The following is a 22,445-nucleotide window of genomic DNA, read 5'->3' on the forward strand; positions in this document are numbered from 1 at the left end:
AAAAAGATAGAATAAGTCACAGAAAATGGCTGAGAATATTCCAAAGCTGAAGAGAGATGCCAATCCACAAAGTCAAGAGACTCAGTGAATACTAAGCAAGATAAATGAAAAATAAATCCAGACGTACCCAAAGCTTCAGAAAATCAAAGGCAAAGAGAAATCCTTAAGGGCAACTAGAGGAGAAAAAAACTACCATCAAAGGAACAATAGTCACACAGTGATAGCTGACTTCTCAATATGTACAATGGAAACGAGAATATGGTGAAATTAAATTTTCAATGCACAGAAAGGAAATTACAGCCAGCCAAAATTATCTATTCACGGCGGGGGGGGGGGGGAATTTGCAAATAAAGACATTATCTGATAAAAAGGAGAAAATTTGCCATCAGCAAGTACACTCTGCATGGAGGAAAAAATGATCCCAGATAGGCTAGGTTACAAGAAGAAATGAAAAGGAAAGAAAGTGAAAAATACATAGTTATTTCTAAATGATATTATAGGAAACAACAATAATAATGTCTGAGAATGCTTTAAAAAAAAAAAAAAACCACAACAAGTGCATATAAATCAGGAGAGAAAAGAAAGTGACTCTTCTGAAGTCCTTTTACCACCTGGAAGGATGGTCAAGTATTACTGATTAATATTTACACTTGAAAAGTTAAACACACACTAAAATTTCTAGGGTAATCAATAAAAGAAAAAAACAATAAATTCTAAGATATTAAAAAAATAGAAGGGGTAAAAATGAAATAATGGGAGGAGAGCAATTTAAAAAAAATAGGACAAGAAAAATATAAAACAGGAAGGACAAAAAATACAAAATAAGATAGGTTTCAACCAAAATATAACTGCAATTACACTAAATTATAAAGGACTGGGTCAGTTATTTATTGCTATATAACAAAGTACCCCAAACCTTAGCAGTTTATAATTAGATAGTAGACAAGAACTAATTTAGGTGAAGGGATGGACAACACACAATACAGGAGAGGTCAGCACAACTGGACTAAACCAAAAGCAGTTTCCTGAATAAACTGAATGCTTCGAAGGCCACAGTAGCAGGGGCAGGGCTTTGGGGACCATGGTTTCAGGGGACATCTAGGTCAACTGGCATAATAAAAACTATTAAAACATCCTGCATCCCATTTTGGAGAGTGGTGTCTGGAGTCTTAAACGCTAGCAAGCGGCCATCTAAGATGCAATAATTGGTCTCAACCCACCTGGAGCAAAGGAGAATGAAGAACACCAAAGGCATAATGTAAGCATGAGCCCAAGAGTCAGAATCGGCCATGTAAATCAGAGACTACATCAGCCTGAGACCAGAAGAACTAGATGGTGCCCGGCTACAACCAATGACTGCCCTGACAGGAACACAACAGAGTACTCCTGAGGGAGCAGGAGAGCAATGGGATAAAAAGAAAAAAAAAAATCCTGTAAAGAGACCAGACTTAATGGTCTGACTGAGACTAGAAGGAACCCGGAGGTCATGGTCCCCAGACCTTCTGTTGGCCCAAGACAGGAACCATTCCCAAAGCCAACTCTTCAGACAGGAATTGGACTGGGCTATAAGACAGAAAAAGATACTGGGGAGGAGTGGGCTTCTTGGATCAAGTAGACACATGAGACTATGTGGGCAGCTCCTGTCTGGAGGGGAGATGTGAAGGCCAAGGAGGAGAGCAACTAGGAGCATATAGCAAGGTGTATATAAGATTTTGTATGAGAGACTGACTTGATTTGTAAACTTTCACTTAAAGCACAATAAAATTTTTTTTTAAAAAGGCTTAGCAATTCAAAACAACAGGCATTTTGACAGTTTCTGCGGATCAGGGACCCTGATGCAGCAGCAATACATAGAAACCAAACCCATTTCACGTCAACTCTGACTCACAACACAGCAACCCTGTAGGTACCTGGCACATAAATAAGGAGGCAGGCTCATGAAAAAGCACGGGTCAAAGAAATCAAAGGCAACCAAAAAAATACTGAGATGAGTGATAAAGATAACACCCAAACCTACAGGATAAAACTAAAGTGGTGCGCAGAGAGAGCTTTATAACCTTAAATGCACATGTTAGAAGAGTTAAAACTTCGTAAAACTGAAGTAGGAAAAAAATAGAGTAAAGGCAAAAAAGTATTGAAATAAAAACCAGATATTTAATAGAGAGGTAAAGCAAACCAAAAGCTGGAATTTTGAAAAAACTAACACATTTTATAAACTGATGATTCAAAACAAAAAAATGTAAAGTTAAAATAACCAGTATTAGAAATTGATCTGTAGTTTAGAAGCAATCCCCACCAAAATTCCAACATGCTGATTTTAAAATTTATATAGTAATAACAGTGAAAGAGTGGATAACTGAGGCACATTTGATATTTTGTTTATAGTGCTTCACTGCATACCTAACACAGGGTTCCCCCATGCATCCATAAAAAAAAACATGCATCCATAAGAGTGTCCCTTTATCAAAGTACCCAAGTCCTTTAGACTAACTGCAGAAAAAGCCACGTGAAACATTTTACAGAGGGGATGCTGGGAAGATAGCTGCAGCAATGGCATTTTTTTTTTAACTTTTTTTATTTTGATACAATTACAAATTTACTGAAAAGCTGCTAGGATCGTACAAAGAATTTTTATGATACCTTTCATCTAGATTTCTCAATTAACATTAACATTTTACCATATTTGCTCTCTCTCTCCCTTCCCTCCCTTCCATCCCACTTGTCCTTCTCGCCCTCTTTCTCTTCTCTCTCTGCCCCCCCATTTTCTTTCTGAACCATCTGAGATTAAGTTATCTCTAAATACTCCCGTGTTTATTTTCTAAGAACAAAGACATTCTCTTCTTACATAACCACAGTACAATTATCAAATCATGAAAATGATATCGCTGTAACGCTATTAACTAATTTAAAAGGACCTAGAAATGACCAGCTCAGTAGCAATGCACGCCTGTAAATCCCAAATTATGGTCTTGAAATACTATTGCCCATTAAAAGGAACCAGGGCTTCTTGGAAAAGGAGTATTTCATACCATCACTGTGCCACTGTGTATTCTGAATGCCTACCAACTTACAGGGCTCATCTTTCAGCACTATACTGGACCCTGTTCTGTTGTGATATATATGGTTTTCATTGGCTAATTTTTAGAAGCAGTCAGGCCTTTGTTCCTAGTCTATCGTGGTCTGGAAGCTCCACTGAAAACTGTCTACCCTGGGTGACCCTGGTGGTATTTGAAATACTGGCAGCATAGCTTCCAGCATATAGCAACACATAAGCCACTACAGTAGCACAATCTAAGGGACTGGTGGTAGAGATGTAAGATATCCAAAACAAACAGACAAATAAACCAGTTGCCGTTGACTTGATTCCAACTCACGGTGACTCTTTGTGGAGATGTAAGAAAGAGGATGCTAATTAAAAACCTTGAAGTCTTATCTTTGGATTAGAAGTATCTGTATATATATCCTTGCTCTGCCCATTAAAAAGACCTAGAAACAACCAATCCAGTAGCAACGAGCACCCCTAAATCCCAAATTGTGGTCTTGAAATACTATTTCCCATTAAAGGGAAACAGGGCTTCCTGGAAAAAGTAATTTCATACCTGGGGCAGGAAATGTCTAAGAGGGGCCCAGAACATCTTATTACGACAGATAGCAAGGAAGCCATCAAAGATTACTAAGGTTATGTCAGAAGAACTAAAACCAAACTTGTTGCCATTGAGTCAATTCTGATTCATAGCAATCCTACAGGACAGAGTAGAATAGAACTGCCCTGTAGGGTTTTGAAGGAGCAACTGGCGGATTCAAACTGCAACCTTTTGGGTTAACAGCCTGAGCTCTTAACCACTGTGCCACCAGGGCTCTAAAAAAGAACTAAGGGCCAACTCAAAGAGGCTCCTATAGTGCAAGATGGGCCAATGAGCATGAATAAACATAGTAACTGCAATGAACTGAAGCACAAATGTTTAAATTAATAAATTCAAATGATACTTAAAAAGAGCTCAATGGTCACTTTCAGAGAGTAATAGAACTTACTATTTTGAAAACTACCAAAGAAAAAGAAGCAAATATCTATCCTGCCTTTCCTAGTTAACTGTGCCACTGTATAACCAAATAGTAGATGAGGAAAAGCTTCCTTTTATAGTATTATAACTTACAAATAAAGAAACAATAGAATTCAAATATTACAATTTTACACACCCTCAAGAATTCACTGATCCAGGCATCAAGCATCTGTGGTGGCTACAATCACAAAAACAGAGACAACCAGGTGTTATATACCTCTTGACAGAAAGCTATACCACACCAACACCTAGGAAGCATTCGTGTCAAAAAACACACACCTAAATTTGATCAAGTTTTTAAATGCCAGTACCAATTTACAGGAAATACAGAAGACAAACAAAAACTACGCAATCAGTATAACCCAAATACCTGGTTGCTTCAACAAACTGTAAGAAAGAAAGGAGGAAAAGGGGATGGGAGGGGAACTTAGAGATTAAGAGAGATTTAAAAGATATAGCAATAAAACAAAAAAGCCACAGATAACAGCTGAATTATAGTGTTCAGAAATGCACACTTGGGTGATAAAACTATAAAGAAATGCGAAGATGCAATTACTATAGAGATCAGGACAGCAGTTGCCTTTAGTGCAGATGAAAGGGGTTCTGACCAGCTGTGTGAACAGACACGCTTTCTCACTCATACTGAATAACATCTGCACTATCTACAAAATAGCCATACTGAAGAGCAACAGAGATCATGCATACGAAAGCACTATGAACAACAGTCAGTCATTTGGTATATACACTGGGGCTAATGCCAGCTCACGCTGACATTCTTATTCTATAGCACGAAGATTTAATCTTTAACAGGCATATTCCAATAAAAAAAAAGCATACCTAAATAGTCATGTGAAGTTTTATTTATAAGCATATATACAATTGACAAGGCTCCAGGAATTGATGGACTATCAATTGAGATATTTCAACAAATGGATGCAGTGCTGGAGGTGCTCACTTGTCTATGCCAAGAAATATGAAAGACAGCTTCCTGGCCAAATGACTGGAAGAGATCCACATTTATGCCTATTCCCAAGAAAGGTGACCCAACAGAATGTGGAAATTATAGAACAATATCATTAATATTACACGCAAGCAAAATTTTGCTGAAGATCATTCAAAAACGGCTGCAGCAGTATATCAACAGGGAACTGCCAGAAATTCAGGCCAGTTTCAGAAGAGGACATGGAACCAGGGATATCATTGCTGATTGTAGATGGATCCTGGCTGAAAGCAGAGAATACCAGAAGGATGTTTACCTGTGTTTTATTGACTATGCAAAGGCATTCGACTCTGTGGATCATAACAAATTATGGATAACATTGCGAAGAATGGGAATTCCAGAACACTTAATTGTGCTCGTGAGGAACCTTTACATGGATCAAGAGGCAGTGGTTCGGACAGAACAAGGGGATACTGCATGGTTTAAAGTCAGGAAAGATGTGCGTCAGGGTTGTATTCTTTCACCACACCTATTCAATCTGTATGCCGAGCAAATAATCCAAGAACCTGGACTATATGAAGAAGAATGGCGCATCAGGATTGGAGGAGGACTCATTAACATCCTGCGTTATGTAGATGACACAACCTTGCTTGCTGAAAGTGAAGAGGACTTGAAGCACTTACTAATGAAGATCAAAGACCACAGCCTTCAGTATGGATTGTATCTCAACATAAAGAAAACAAAAATCCTCACAACTGGACCAATGAGCAACATCACGATAAACGGAGAAAAGGATGAAGTTGTCAACGGGTTTCATCTTACTTGGATCCACAATCAACAGCCATGGAAGCAGCAGTCGAGAAATCAAAAGACACGTTGCACTGGGCAAATCTGCTGCAAAGGACCTCTTTAAAGTGTTGAAGAGCAAAGATGTCAACCTGAAGACTAAGGTGTGCCCAAAGGTGTGCCTGACCCAAGCCACGGTATTTTCAATCGCATCATATGCATGTGAAAGCTGGACAATGAATAAGGAAGACCAAAGAAGAATTGACGCCTTTGAATTGTGGTGCTGGCAAAGAATATTGAATATACCATGGACTGCCAGAAGGACGAACAAATCTCTCTTGGAAGTACAACCAGAATGCTGCTTAGAAGCAAGAGTGGCGAGACTGCGTCTTACATACTTTGGACATGTTGTCAGGAGGGATCAGTCCCTGAAGAAGGACATCATGCTTGGCAAAGTACAGGGTCAGCGGAAAAGAGGAAGATCCTCAACAACATGGACTGACGCAGTGGCTGCAACGATGGGCTCAAGCATAACAACGGTTGTAAGGATGGAGCAAGACGGGGCAGTGTTTCGTTCTGTTGTGTACAGGGTTGCTATGAGTCGGAACCGACTCAACAGCACCTAACAACAACAATACAATTGAAGAAAAACTGATCATATATATAAGTTCTTTGGCTGCAATTTTAATCTCTTTTCATGAAGAACCACTAAATCTTTGCTTAAGTACATAAACTTGGGAATGCTTTATTAAAAAGATAACTTTTTTTCTACATTTCAATCCAAAGACATTTTCTCCTGCTTCTTGTCTTGAGTATTCCTCTAGAAAAACTTTAAAGGACCTGGATTTGCATCACTGACTAACCATATGATCTTAGAAAAGTCATTTAACTGGACCTTATTTACCTAATCTGTAAAATGGAACAGTATACTTATTATCAAATAACATTTCTTCTGAGGTTAACCTTCTTGCCAGTTTTTTTCCCCCATCTCATCTTTCTTAATCTTATGGCTATAGAGTTTTCTACTTAAATATTAACTTCTATGCAAAATACTCAAATTTTTCAATCTAAAATTTAATTTCAACTCTTTTCCAAAGCAGTACATACAGTACTTTTCAAATGAAGCACTAGGCAAAAATGCAAATAATGGCTACATTTCTTAGTTTTACGATTAAAAACAGTGGTAGAAGTCAACATCAATTAAAATTTGCTTTATTCTGTAACGCTCTGTGATATTATAAAATATTGTAACCAAATTAGGTAAATCTGTTAAATTCACCAAACTTCTTATTGTTGCAGCAGATAAAACCTGAGAAATAAAATTCTATTGCTACATTTATCTAATACTGAAAAATACAAATTTCTCCAAATTTAAATTAGGAACTACCAGACTTTATCCAATCCTGTAGTGATCTGACTAACATTCTCACTACCCACAGACAAAACGAAGTCTCACTTCTTCTGAGCTCTCACAGTTCTTTATTTGTTTACTTATTCATTTAGTCAGCAACTTCTTACTCTGCACTAGAGACCAAGAACAGTATTGCCCTTAAGCTAAGCAGGCATACATCACCCAACAAGATCCTATGTACATCCTGCCTTCAAGGGTACTTACGTTCTCCAAAGGCCAGTATCTGTCAAACTCTCGTACAAAACTTACAATTAGAAATGCATTTTATACCATGTTCAGGTAGAGGAAAAGTGAAAAAGAGGAAGATCCTCAACGAGATGGACTGACACAGTGGCTCCAACAGTGGGCTCAAGTTTAACAATGATTGCGAGGGTGGCACAGGACCAGGTAGTGTTTCAATCTGTTGTACACAGGGTCACTATGAGTCTAAACGAATTCGATAGCACCTAGCACCAACAACAACCAGGTAGAAATACAACTGAAACAAAAGTTGGGCGAAATGATACTCTTCTTATTATGTGTGATGTACTCTACTCTGTTCTATTGTAATTTTTAAAATGCTGATAGCAAATTAATTTCTTGACTCATCCATCAATGGGTCATGACCCACAGTTAGGTAAGCACTATCATAGACTAATCTTTGTAGTCTCCACAACTAGAAATGTGCCAAAGGCTAAGGACTCATCTCTTTCATTTCTATAACTCAACCACAAGTGTTCAATTTATCTTATGCACAGAACTTAAACTGAATGTGGGTATTATTTGTATTCTTTATTTTCTACGAGTTATTCTCATGTTAAATCTAAACGCTGCTTCAAAAATTTACTTTTGAACTTAATAATTTTAGTGAACGGTAGTACAACTCCCCAAATTGCCCAAGCCAGAAAGCTAGTTTATTCTTGAGTCTCCACCTCTCTGACCGAAAATGAGTAATCAAGTCCTGTTACATCTACCCCGTTGATGTCTGTATCATCTGTCCACTTCTCTACATTCCTGCTACCATAGTTCATTTCACCATCAGCATTTCCCTGGGTTATATACAGTTATCAGTCTCCTGACTGCTCTTCCTAATTCCAGTCTAATCACCACTAACTAATCTGTTCTCAGCTTCTACTTGTCCTTTAGGTCTTCAGCCTAGGCCTTCCTTCAAGAAGCCTTCTTTAACCTCCTAAGCCTACGTTAGGTGCCCTTCCTAAGAACCTGTCTGCATCCTGCCCTTTCCCAAGAGAAAACTGTCAAACTTCACTGTTATTACCCATCTGCTTCTCTGTAACCCCTACTTGTCAGTAAACACCACAACTGTTTCTCAGTGTTAAGCACAGCACCTGACAATAGGCAAATACTTGCTGAATAAATGATGGAATGATGCCATATAACCTAAAGCAGCAATGTGCTATCAGTTAAGGGCTCATGGTACCTCATTAAGAATTAAATTGCCCCACAGAATCAACCCTTCTTTCCACTTGGAGCCACTGCTTAAGTAGAAAGATTAACAGGCAGAGATGACACAAGAATGAAGCTCCTATTACATAAGCACGTCCCTGAATTCCTTCCCTCTTTATGCCAATCATCCTTATGTTCTTTAGGATAACATTTGTTTTTATTAATTTTATATCTATTTACATCTAAATGTGATGTTTTCATTTTCTATCCATTTATATTTCAGACTTACTCATATTCTATATATTTTATTTTTTTTCTCTTCTTCAGTCAAGGTTGAAATGGAATTTTAATACCAAACTGGTAAGGCACTTTCAAATATTGCTACATATACTATAAATTGGTGCAATATCTTTGCAAAAGTGCTTGGCAAATTAAACAAAACACTTCAATATTCATCATTTTACTCAATAATTCTACTGCTAAAAATCCAGTCTAAGAAAATAAATAAAAGATATTCATTCCTGCATTACAATTGTGAGAACTTGAAATAAATGTTCAACAAGGAGATTATAAATGGTAGTTTATTCAACTTAATAGTCTACCTTATAGGCTTTTAAAATGATTATGAAGAATTCGGACCCCCGGTGGTGCAATGGTTAAAGCGTTCAGGGGCAAACTGAAAGGTTGGCAGTTCAAAACCACCAGTAGCTCCACAGGAGAAAGATGTGGCAGGCTGGTTCCATCAGGATATACAGCCTTAGAAACCCTAAGGGGCAGTTCTATTATGTCCTATAGAGTCGCCATGAGTCAGAATTGACTAGACGGCAGTGGGCTTGGTTTATAAAGAATTCATATTATGAATACATATGTCAAATGAAAAATGATACAAGTATTTTTACTAGCAAGTTAAAAACATACATAGTAAAAAGGGGATACAACAATATGCTAATACTGTATTAATCAAAGCTAAGATGCAACAGTTGTAAGTCACATTTTGATTTCAGACATTAAAATGTAAAAAGTGCACGTCTTATATGATAGTAATTGATAGATGAGTAGGTTTTTTCTTTCTTTTTTCTAGTATTCAAATTTCAACAGTGTGTAGTTATTTTGATAATACAAAAATGTTTCATCTTTAAAACTATTAGGCATTAAAATAGGACTTGATTTAAACAACTTTTTAGGTCTAGTCCTACTGCTTCAAGTAAGATAAACTTACAGAAGCATTCTCTTTCTCCTTCTGAGGAAACACGGTATTTCATGTTTCTTACATCACAGGTTTAAGAAACATCATAGGTTTAAGAAATAGTGAGATGCAGTGACATAAACACAACATGCTGACTAAATGACTGAATTATTATTTACCTAGAAAAACTGCCTCATTCTACTTAGTGCCTTTGTTTTTACTGCTAATAGATATGAAATACTAAGAAGTCAAAATAACTTAGGCACAGAGTAAATTACATTATCCACTTTTACATCATTATGGTACCAGTACAGTGGTATCTGAGACTGCTACATCCACTTACAGATATCAAACCAGCTGATTATGTTTTCAGGAGTTTTTTTTTTTTTTTCAATTTTTATACTTTATTAATTTACATGCATTCATTCAAGGAGTGCTAATCTAGCAAAATGATAATACATGTCTAAAAAACATCATTTAGCACACTCACTACAAATTTTCCTAAAAAAGGTTTTAAATATCTTAATACGTATAAGAGTTCCCACTAAAGAGCACAGCCATCAGTTATCCAAAAGCATTTTATCCTTATGTTTATGGAAGGCTATATTCTTGACAAAGATGCTTAAAACAAGTGATTTCCTCATTTAAAAAATATTATGATGAAAGTTCTGTTCTCGAGCAAGGGCCTGATGCCTAATGTTTTGCAGAAATTACTATAAATTCCATTTTTAAACAACCCTAACATTCCATAAAAATCTTTCCAATTGTTATATAAGTAACAGTAGGGAAATACAGTAACCATATTGTATAAAATTTTATTTAATATGATAAACAGAGGAGCACTGGTGGCCCAGTGGTTAAGAGTTCTGCTGCTAACCAAAAGGCTGGCAGTTCGAATTCACCAGCCGCTCCTTAGAAACCCTATGGGGCAGTTCTACTCTGTCCTATAGGGCCGCTATGAGTCAGAATCAACTCCACAGCAATGGGAGTTGAAGTTCCTATCTTTCTTTTTCATAATTCTAGGCCATGCTTTATTACACAGATTAGAAGGTGATGATACTCATATGTTTATGGATGAGTTTGATGTTGATCGTAGGGAAAAAACCAGAGTTTTTAGTAAATGGATAGTATGGCTTGGGTACTTGGAAAAAAGTGGTAAGTTCTAGGAGCAAGCATGAGTTCGCCAAAAGGTCATGTCAGACTAAGCTCATTTTCTTCTCTGAGATGGCAGCGAAATTCTGTCAACTTATTTTTACTATGCTACAAAGCATCTGATGATAGACCAAATCAGAGGTTCTCAGCCTTTTCTATGCTGAAGAGATCAACATCATTCAGAGATCATACCATGCTGGGGTTTTATCTTCACAGCTCCACGAGCAGAAAAGAAAACCCTTCCTGACCTGCTCCACTGAAACATCCCAAGGAGGACTCTGACTGGCCCAGTATAGAGCATGTGCCTAGCCCTATGGTCAGAGCACCAGGTCTGTTACCAGAAGTGAAGGTGTGAAAAAGTACCAGCAAATTAAAGATAAGAGCCAACACAATACCCAAAGGATGCAATAAATTGAAAGGTTATAGTGGTGTAAATACACTGTTCTATACTTACTCATGTCCAATAATTTTTTTATTTCAAGTATATACAAATGGTGTAGCCATGAGTCTGAATTGACTGGATGGCAACTGGCAACAACATATACACAAGTAATATTAATAAAATAAGAAGTATCAAAAAATTTTTTGAGGGTTCAAGTGATGTGCCCAAACAAACAAGGATTAAGTGTAAAGACCTGCATCCAGGTCAAAAAACAAATAATCAAACACAAGTTGGGAAAGGTAAGTGACGAGGAAACAACTGTATAAGCTAAAGACGAGTGAAGGATATTGTCATAAAAATGAATGTGACCTCATGCTATTTTAAAAGCAAAAGATCTGCAAAAAAAAACAAACAAACAAACCCGACTCAGCAACCCTACAGGACAGAGTGGAACTGCCCCATAGAGTTTCCAAGGAGCGCCTCGTGGACTCTAACTGCTGACCGTTTGGTTAGCAGACAAGCTCTTAATCATTAGGCCAACAGGACTCCCAATTCCGTACTACTTTGTGCCAGTCAGACCACACATACAGTAACGAATTAAGTTTAGGACCTCATCTTTAAAAACTAACATATTCAGGATGCAGCAACCAAGAAAATAAAAAAGGTCTGAAACCATGTCACATAAAAGTAACTTAAATACTTTCCAACTCTGAAAGTAAATGATTCTATCAATTCAAAAAGGTTTCTTTGAAGAGATTTTCATGGACCCATTTGAGGAAATTTTCAGGAAGGCTCAATAGTTTTTAAGAAACTAACAATGGGATGTTTTGCTGTCCTCTCTTAATTTTCCTTAAGCAAGCACAGGTACAGCTAATTTATTGAGCTTTGTTCCAGACACTGGGTTAAGACAATTTCTCATTTAATCTTCACAACTAATTGTGTTAATGCTTTTATTTCTGTTCTACTGATGGAAAAAAACAAAAAACTGGGGCTCAGAGGGAATGGGTAAATTCACCAAAGTCACAGATCTAGTGAATGGTTGAATAAAAACGTGAACCCAATCTGACTCTAAAGACCATGCTTTTACACTAGGCCAAGCTGACACCACGATAAAGTTGTGGCATATAAAAATGTTCGTTCTTGAAAATTATAAAACACATGCAAACTAAAATAATCTTGCATTATTTTATATCTCTGCATTATTTTATACCTCTAAAGCAAGGGGAAAAAACTAAACACGGTTTTTTTTTTTTTTTTTTTTTAACGATGAGCAGGAGCCCTGCTGGCACAGTGGTTAAGAGCTAGGCTGCTAACCAAATGGTCAGAAGTTCAAATCCACCAGCTGCTCCTTGGAAACCCTATAGGGTCACTATGAGTCGGAACTGACTCAACAGCAACAGGTTTGGTTTGGTTTAATAATGAGCAGATAATTAAATTATCACTCATATATACCAAAAAACCCACTGCCGTCGAGTTGATTCTGACTCATTGTGACCCTATACGACAGAGTAGAACTGCCCGATAGAGTTTCCAAGGAGCACCTGGCAGATTCGAACTGGTGACCTCTTGGTTAGCTGCCGTAGTGCTTAACCACTACATCACCAGGGTTTCCTCACTCATATATAGCACTGCAAATTGACACAACTCTTTAGAGTTAATGTCAATTTATGGTGTAGCTCCAAAATGTCCACATCCCCCTTTCAACACACCACCATTAATTCTATTCCTGGAAATTTATACCAAGGAAACAATTCAGCAGAGATGGTTATATTCTCTAACAAAAATACACAGTAGTATCTACAAAAATTTCAGAAGCAATCTAGATGCTCAACAATTTAGGATAAATTACGATATAGCCACACAGAGGAGTATTTATATAGTTCTTTAAAAGTACAGCTCTGAGGGTTTTGTAAAAAAAAAAATAGGAAAAGATTATATTTTAAATGAAAATGGGAAAACATGCAAATTATAACCAGAAATATATGTATATACACATAAAAGGTAATAGGCAAAAATAATATGTGTATTACATGAATGCATTATGATTTTTAATTTTCTCTAATGTTTTCACTATACTGTTATCTGTCCAGAGCATTTTTATAAATTTCTGAGACTTGCTTTACACACGCATATAAACGAGACACAGCTCTTAAAGACCTCATAATATACTTAAGGAGGCAACATTTACATTTGTGGCAAGGAAAAAAAAAGTTCTTTTTAAAACAACAGTAACCATGGCCCCAGGGAATGAGTATCTCAGAGTTACAGTCACTCAAAAAACATTTTTTGAGTGTCTATCATGTGCCAACCACAGGTCTAGCCACTGTGATTGCAGCAATGAACAAAACACACAAAAAATCTCTGCCCTCGTGGAGCTTACATTTCAGTAGCAGAGACATGCAGTAAACAAGACAAATACGTAAAAGAGCGAGCACATTTGATCATGATAAGTGCCAATCAGAAAAATAAAGCCAGGAAGGTGGACAGAGTGTGTGTGTTGTTATTGTGTGCCACCGAGTAGACTCTGACTCATAGTAACCCTGTAAGACAGAGTAGAACTACCCCATAGGGTCTCCAGGCTGTAATCTTTATGGAAGCAGATGGCCAGGTCTTTCCTCTTGCAGAGCCACTGGTGGGTTCAAACCACTGACGTTTTGTTTAGCAGCTGAGCACTTAACCACTGCACCACCCGGCTCCTTTGAGTGTGTGTGTAGAGGGTGCTATTTAAGTTGAGTGGCAATGGACAGGTTCACTGAGAAGACAACATCTGACAAAAGACCAAAAGAGAAGAGGGAGTAGTAGTGTGGATAGCTGGGGAAAGAGCATTGCCCACCGGTGAACAGCAAGTGTGAAAGCCCTGAAGCAGACTACTGGGCCAATGATGCTAATATGCCATAGCCCAAGAAGTGTAATCAAACAGTCTACACTCAGTTCCCTCAATTTTATTCTGAAGACCATCGGAGGATCCAAACACAGCCCCTATGACATCCACTCATGGCTCACCCTAAGGGTCTCATGCAGCTCCAGCCCCTCACCCAGCTCATGCTTGTGTCTGCAAAACAAAACATGCTTGTACTTTACAAAAAAGCTGAAGAAAGTGAAGCCAGCCCCATTCCAGAGTTTGATTTAAAAGATCTAAGGAAGGAAAGGAAACCCTGGTGGCATAGTGGTTAAGTGCTATAGCTGCTAACCAACAGGTCGGCAGTTCAAATCCCCCAGGCGCTCCTTGGAAACTCTATGGGGCAGTTCTACTCTATCCTATAGGGTCACTATGAGTTGGAATCGACTCGACGGCAGTGAGTTTTAAGGAAGGAAAACTGAATGTGAAGTTTGCAGAGAAAGTTGTAGAGGGTGAGTGGGGCAGGAGTGCATGGAGAAAGAGCTAGATATGTGAGGACCTCTAGTGGGTAAAGAAAAGACCCAGCAGCAGGCCACAAGGCCAAGGTTCAGGCAGGAAAAAAAGTCAACAAATGTCTAACAGTGGGAACGTCCAATGAACTCCTAATTTAAAGAATGTCTCAATTTTAAGCTGTTCACTATGCTAGGATATATGCATACTTTTTATACGTGCACTACTCTCAAATTTCCAATAAAACTCTGCTACAAACACCTTCTTTGGACTGATGATTTAGGGAAATTAAAGCAAAGACCAAAGAGAACAGGCACAAGAGACAAGATGTATGTAAGATCTAAAATAACGCAGAAGCAAACAAATGAAGCAAGGTGTGACTAGGGGAAATATAAGCTCCCTGCTACTCCTTAGAAACATTTGGGAAGGGAGCTATGTTCCCACCATTTATAGATTGGACCTTTAAAATGGATGACAGATCACCATATAAACTGAAGGACTCAGGTACATGGTACACCCACATAAGTGACACCAAGATTGCACCCATTTAAGCAGTGAATGAGTAAAACAAACAAAAAACAAACCCGTTGCCCTCAAGTCGATTCCAACTCACAGCTATACTAGAGTACAGAGCAGAACTGCCCACAGGGTTTTCAAGGCTGTAAATCTTTCAGGCAAGCAGACTGACACATCTTTCTCCCGCAGAGTGTCTGGTGGGTTCCAAGTGCCAGCCCTTCAGTTAGCAGCTGAGTGCTTAACAACTGCCACCACCAGGGCTCCACTCAGTAAAACAATACCGGTACCTAAATGTGTGCTACAAAAAGTTAAAAAAGGAATAATCATCATCGGCTAGAGTTGTTATATAATATTTCATGGGAGTGGTGATCCCTACCAAAGCCTTAAAGGATAATATGCTATTACTGTGTCTAACTGCATAATAAAGTTTCCAAGCTAGGAATAAGTGTGGCCTGTTCAGAGAACAGTGCAGAAACTGGCCTATTTGGAACAGAGAATGCCCACTGGCAAGCAATAGCCAGGTAAGGTGATACCTGATTAAGAAAGGCTCTGAAATCCAGGGTGAGAAATCTGAACTTTGACAAGCACTGATGGGGAGGAGAGGACTTTGTTCTGTTTTTAAGATAATAAAATATCATGGCAATGCAGACTGGTCACTTTCCCAGCCTTCTAAAATTTGCCCACTGATTTCCCATTATGCAGCACGTGTTACATATTCTCAGATCCACATCTATGGTTTCTATGAAGATAATGCCTCTATTCATGTTTCTCCAAGCCCCACATCTACAACTGCCTGTCAAGCAATTACTCTTAAAAGTTCTCCATCTATTGTAATCACTTGTCCACCTATAAACACTGAGTGTCTATAGTGCGACATGTGCAAACTAGAGATTTAAAGATGACTCAGTCTATACCCTTCAGAAACTTAAGTCTGGGGTAGGCAGAAGCCAAGTAAATAAACCAGCAACAGACTCTACTGCTAGAGTAGAGGGGTGCTTAGAGTACCATGAGAGCAGAAGACACCTACGCCAGCTTAGAGGTCAGGGAAAGACAGAGAACATCTAAGAGAAAGCACTGACTGAGACAGGTCTTGAAGGAACAGAAATACCAGAGGGTGGAAAAGAAGTAGGGGATGAAAGTTATTACGATCAAACCGCAAAGGCTGGGCAGAGCGTATCACACCTAGAGACTGCTAAGTAGGAGAAAAGGTAAGCAAGGACTAGATCATGAAAATCATTCTCTCATGCTAAGTGTGTATTTTATCAATCAAAGAGTCTAGAGAAAAATCCTGATCAAAAGAGGGAAAACGTAGAAGGGAATTTCAAATTCTCATGGAATCCAGACTTTCTAGACACACCGGGGCTGGATGAACCCCAAAACTATTGCCCTGAGATAATCTTTGGATCTTAAACCAAAAATATCCCCTGAAGTCTTCTTTAAACCAAATAATAATTTAGCTTAATTAGTGAAGAACGTCTGCCTTAGGCATCATGCTCTTTCAAAAACTGTCTATATGGGATCAAACTCACAACAGCAACTGAAAAGATTACATAGAAAACTCAGGAGGCAGTAAGTTTATGTTAATGGGGGAGAAACAATTCAGAAAAGGAGGGCAAGGACGTTGCACAACTCAAAGAATATAATTCATGTCACCGAATTGACATGTAGAAACAGTTGAATTGGTGTGTGTTCGGTTGTGTATATTCCCAACGACGAAAAATAAAATAAATTTAAAAAAAGAAGTTTGTATTTTTGAGTAGCTGAAGAATTTTAATGAAGGAGTAACATGATCGTATTTGTTTCTCAAACAAGCTCTGGTGGCAGTGGAAGACAAATTGAAGGGGCACCACAAAATGGACTCCCATCTGAAGAAGGTTGCTACGGTATTCAACTTACCTTCAATTATCCCTTCCCACCTCCTTTCTAAGCTTAGTTCACATCTTTCATAAAGCCTTACTTTTTCCTAAACACATTAGTCTCTCTCTCCTTTCTGAGAACTTCTAAGACATGTTTGTCTACACACAGCCTTGTCACCACCTCACATTTTTTAAACTACTTTGTGTATGTTTCTTTTCCCTAGCAAGAACACAAGCTCCCTGGAAAAAAAAGTCTAATAGTTTTAAATGCATGTATTTTATACATGTGTGTACGTGTGTGTGTGTATGTATGTCTGTACATATATACCCATCCCATAAAACCTAGCATAGTAATATAGCATTCTGAAACAGATAATTGGTTCCTTTGAACTTAATACATGGTCTTTTTATCCCTGGGTAAAACATTCCACTATTTCCCACAAATAATAAAAAAATAAATAAAAATAAACTTATGATTAGGCAAAACTAATCTAAGATGAAAAAATCTGCACAGTGGTGGCAGGGACGGATTTGGAATGAATACAAGAGAACTTTCTGGGGAGATGAAAATGTTCTAGTATGTGGGGGGGGGGCCAAACCGGTTGCTCTTGAGTCTATTTCAACTCAAAGCGACCCTACAGGACAGAGTACAACTGCCCCATAAGACTTCCAAGGAGTGCCACTGCACCACCAGGACCCCAATATGTGATACAGTGTGAATTATATGGATGTATCTATTTGCGTAAAAAACTCACAACTAAGACTTTTACATGTCAGTGTATATAATTTTACCTAAAAACCTACAAAAATAATGGGTAAGATCAAAATGCAGATAATACAAGAATGACAGTGTTTTTGGTATTTGTTAGGTTATGCGTACAGGGGTTCATTTTATTATTCTATTTGTGTATGTTTAAAATTTTCCATAATAAAAGGTTCATGTTATATATAAGTATTCCTTCCATCTTCTTTTGATGCTTTCTGCATTGTTCAATATTTTGCCTACACAATCCTACAGTATTGAAACCCAAGCATTGTTCTTCCCTTTTTTGTCTTCTAACTCCAGATCTTTTGCACATTTCATTATATTTTCTTTGTCTTCTGGAGCCGCCCTTTGAACTTCATCATTAAAATCACATTATCAAGAGTTAAAAATAACCCAGAAGTTAAATTACTCATTCTCCTATGGTTTGGAATAATGTTACAAAGTAACTTTTACAGTGTTTTTACTAGTTCTATCACATAGCCCATTCCAAGGACATATGTAGTCTAAGACAAAACTGCTGTTAACAGCCTACACCAAAGAAGGCAGAGCAGCCACAGGTTCCTTGATTAAGCATCAGATACTAAAATTAATTAGCTCTGCCACCAAAGATATCCAAAATGTCAATAAAATATAAACCTAGAATTTTTTAATTTTCAAACTGTGATACTAAAGCTAGTAACTCTGGAAGTGTAATATCTATAAAGACAGACTCAGCTCATTCTAAATGTTTCAAAATAATTCAATCATTTATCTCAGTAATTTTTTTTTTCTATTTTAAGTATGTTTATTTTATGTTTTCTGAATTCGAGTACTCCCTTTGTATCAGTGTTCAAGTTTCAACAGTGGCTACTTTCTACTGGATGGACAGTTTTTTATTTTTCCTTGAGCAACAGACATTTTTTCTTCATAGATTAAATGTGAATTTTATCTAACCACTCCCTGAAGGCTGCTCTATTGTTCATCTATTTTAACTTACTTGTAGGTACACAGAGTCCCCATCATTCAATCATTCATTTGGTCAGTCATTCATTCAGTAATTCAAAAAACACCCCTTTAGGTTTCTGCTATACATGAGTTACTGTATACAAAAACAAGAGAGGCAAGCTCCCTGCCTTCTCCAGCACCTACATTCTAGTAGGTCATGTCCTAACCACATCAGCTTTCTACCTTTGAGGGATAAATGCCACACAGCACCGGGGAACCCCTTCTGTCACTGGCTCACCCAGTTTCTACCGCTCAAACCTTGGGAATCATCTTTATTTTTATTGTGATTTAGGTGAAAGTTTACAGAGCAAGTAAGTTTCTCATTGAACAGTTAATACACACAAATTGTTTTGTGACATTGGCTGCCATCCCCACAATGAGTCAACACTCATTGCCCCATTCCAGGTCCCCTGTTTCCATTTGTCCAGTTTTCCTGCCTTCTCATATTTACTTTTGGGCTGTGCACCCATTAGTCTTGTATATGTGATTGAACTATAAAGCACATCCCTGACCTGTTATTGTTGGCCCTGTCTAGTCTTTGGCTGAAGGGTAAATCTCAGGAGTGATTTCAGTACTGAGTTAGAAGGGTGTCCCAGGGCCATACTCTCAGGGTTTCTCCAGTCTCTGTCAGACCAGCAAGCCTGGACTTTTTTTTGTGTGTGTGTGAATTTGAGTTTTGTTCTACATTTTTCTTCTGCTCTGTCAGGGACCCTCTATTGTGATGCCTGCCAGAGGAGTTAGTGGTGGTAACCAGGTACCATCTAGTTGTTCTGGGCTCAGTGTGGTGTAGGTTGTGGTAATCGTGGTCCATTAGTCCTTTGAACTAATCTTCCCTTTGTGTCTTCAGTCTTCTTCCTTCTCCATTGCTCCAGCCAGGATGAGACCAGTAGATATATCTTACATGGCCACTTGGAGGCTTTTAAGGCCCCAGTCGCTACTCACCACAGTCAGATGTAGAACATTTTCTTTATGTTATGCCAGTCGAGCTAGATGTTCCTGAATTTTCTCAGTAATTTAAGCTTCATGCTTACCTGTTACATTTTTCTTCCACAAAATATTTAATATATGATATAAAGATTTTCCCTATTCCTGCCAATGGACAGTTAACTACAAGCTTTTGTTTAGTAAATTAACTATTGTATAGTTTAATCCCCCATAAAGTTCAGTTTCTCAAAGAGATTTTTTTTCAAGTATTTTACAACGAACAGCTAAAACTAGTGACCAAAGATAAATTCTATTACACTGTTTTATTACTATTGCTAAGCTTTTCCCTTTAGATTATATTTAAAGTCTTCAATACTCAAAACTAATCTATAGTGTTGGAAGTTGGGGTAGTGGTTCTGTTCTGTTTCTTAACCTAGATAGTGATAATACAGGTTGCTGTAGTTGCAAAAACGATTCAAGCTCTACAGTTACGCTATGCATACTTTTCTATATGCCAATAAAAATCGTTTTTTAAAAAGTCAGTTAAAAAGAAAAAAAAAAGCCAAAGCTATTTGGGTTCTTTTGGATAAAACAAAAACCAAATCAAATAACAACAAAAAAATGCCTCACTGAAGGCTGAGCTGTCCTCTTGAATCCCCTCCCAGAGATTAAAATACCTATCGTATGAACTGAAGCATTTTTCTGTTTTTAAAAAAAAGTAATTCAAAGTTATTTTGTAGCTTTTAACATTTTCTTTTCATTGGTATATTCTCAGATAACAGAAAATAGAATCCTCTGTTTGCAATTTTCGGAAGCCCAGAAAGCATGCAATTGAACAGAAAAAAATGTGTTTCTATTTTCTGGAATTAATCATTTTAAAGCAAACTGAATAGAAAGAAAGTGTACAGGTATTGTCCCGACTAAAACGCTGATCATTTTCAACTTTATTCAGCAGATTTAAGAAGGAAAGAAAGACCATGCTTCAGGCTCTAGTAAGAGAAAGGCAAATAAGAGGAAAGAGGTCGTCCTGTGACCCAGGAGGCAACCTGTTTTAGTTCAAATTCTACGAACAATTAGATATGTTAGACAAATCAAAAAGAGCAAGCAAAAGTATCTGTCCAGAGGAATGAATGAAATAAAACACATGAAAGCAGTAAGCCACGATTTAATATGAAATATCCAATCACTGGCAAGAACGCTTGGGAAGAAGCCTTCTCTCATTCACTTGAAGCGTCGACAACGCCCAGGAAATCAAAAAAAAAAAAATTGTAATGAGAACGATAAATGCTTGTAATTTTACAACAGTGACTCAATTCTCTTTCTTTCTCTAATCCTATAACCCTCCCAAGTTAAATCTAAACATTCAAATTCTCTCGCGGCGGAAGCAGTGCGTGGAAAGTTATCAAAACTGATCTTGAGCCTCATTTAAAATACACTTTCACCTACAGAGCAGGAGTGAGCCACCCCGCACCCCAGGGCAATGAACATTGTTCGCCAAATACCACCGAACAGATTCAACCCTTCCGGATGAAATGCCAGTTAACCGACCGACTCCAAAAGGGCACAGGAGAGGATTAAACAATGAAGAGGTGGTGACAGCACGTGAAAGTGTGCACCACAAATTAGCCAGTAAAACCGGCACCTTGCTTATTGGGTAATCCGCCCCTCCCCGCAACCTTTAGAAGCCAATGTTGTCAAATGGATCCAGGAGAGCTCAAATTGACCCTCCTCACGACTTCAAACAGCAATTATTAGGGAGGCCAACCAAAGCTCGCCCAAGTGACTCAGACAACAGGGTCCAGCCTGGTGAGTCCCATCCTCATCCTCAAATCCCACATCTTCGTTCACAACACAAATCTTTCACAGTCTGTCAGGAGATGAGATGGCAAAACTAAAACACACCTAGAAAGTTGATAAAGAAAGGAGGCGGGATGGGAAACGGGGGAGACACACCGCGCCCCCCTTTTGCCTCCCGACAAGAGGCGACAGATGCGGGGCAGAGGAGCAGGAGAAAGACCCATAGTCCGGGGCGTGAGGGCGAGAGGGAAGGTGCGGAGGTGAGCATGGGGCGCCGGTGCCGCGGCCAGATCGGACATAACGTCTTTGGAGCCTGGCAGCAGCCGCGCCTCCCTCTCTGCTCTTGACCCCGCAGGGCAAAGGGACGAGCCGGCCGGGCGACAAGCGAACAGCGCGAGGGGCGCCCGATCCCGCCCGGGAACGCGGCGCGCCCGGGGCCTTCTTACCCTTGCAGGCCGAGGGCGCGACGCCGCTTGTGGAGCAGACAGAGCAGCAGCAGCGCGGCCCCCGCCAGCGAGGAGTTCCGCGCGGTCAGGTACTTGCTGAAGGCCGCCATGCCTCCGCTAGAGCGAGCGAGCCGGGGAAGAGCACACGGCGGCGACTACCTTAGCGAAGGAAGCGCGGAGGAGACTGGGAGGAGAGGAGCACGGGGAGGGAGGGCGGTGCCGGCCGCGCAGGACCACCCCCTGGCGCGCGCCGCCCGCGCCGCCCGCGCGCCGGAGCTCACCGCGGGCTTTGGCCCAGCGGGAGCGCGCGCGAGCGCCACGGAGGCCGGAACGGTCCCAGGACGCGTTCTGCGCACGCGCGGACTCCCAGCACTGTCGCCGGGAACGCGGGCGCCGAGACGTCTCCGATCTTCTCTGTTGTGCTCTGCTCTCTTCCGACGCGTTATAGCTGTCCCCGCCTCACCTCTACCGCACACCCCTCCCATGCCCCCCGTCCCCTCTGTACG

At 39.2% G+C, this 22,445-nt stretch overlaps 1 protein-coding gene across 1 annotated transcript in view; it reads right to left on the reverse strand.

Annotated features, from left to right (window-relative positions):
• The window catches only part of ABCD3 (ATP binding cassette subfamily D member 3), a 97,551-nt gene extending 75,432 nt beyond the window's left edge, over positions 1-22,119 (reverse strand). Inside the window, exon 1 of the mRNA XM_010598091.3 lies at positions 21,940-22,119. Within this exon, the coding sequence (XP_010596393.2) occupies positions 21,940-22,049 (110 nt within the window). The 5' untranslated portion in view covers positions 22,050-22,119. The remainder of the gene's footprint in view (positions 1-21,939) is intronic.
• Between the last annotated feature and the right edge of the window lie 326 nt (positions 22,120-22,445).

Source organism: Loxodonta africana, chromosome 3, assembly GCF_030014295.1.
Source record: "Loxodonta africana isolate mLoxAfr1 chromosome 3, mLoxAfr1.hap2, whole genome shotgun sequence".
In the NCBI taxonomy this organism is placed as follows: Eukaryota; Metazoa; Chordata; class Mammalia; order Proboscidea; family Elephantidae; genus Loxodonta; species Loxodonta africana.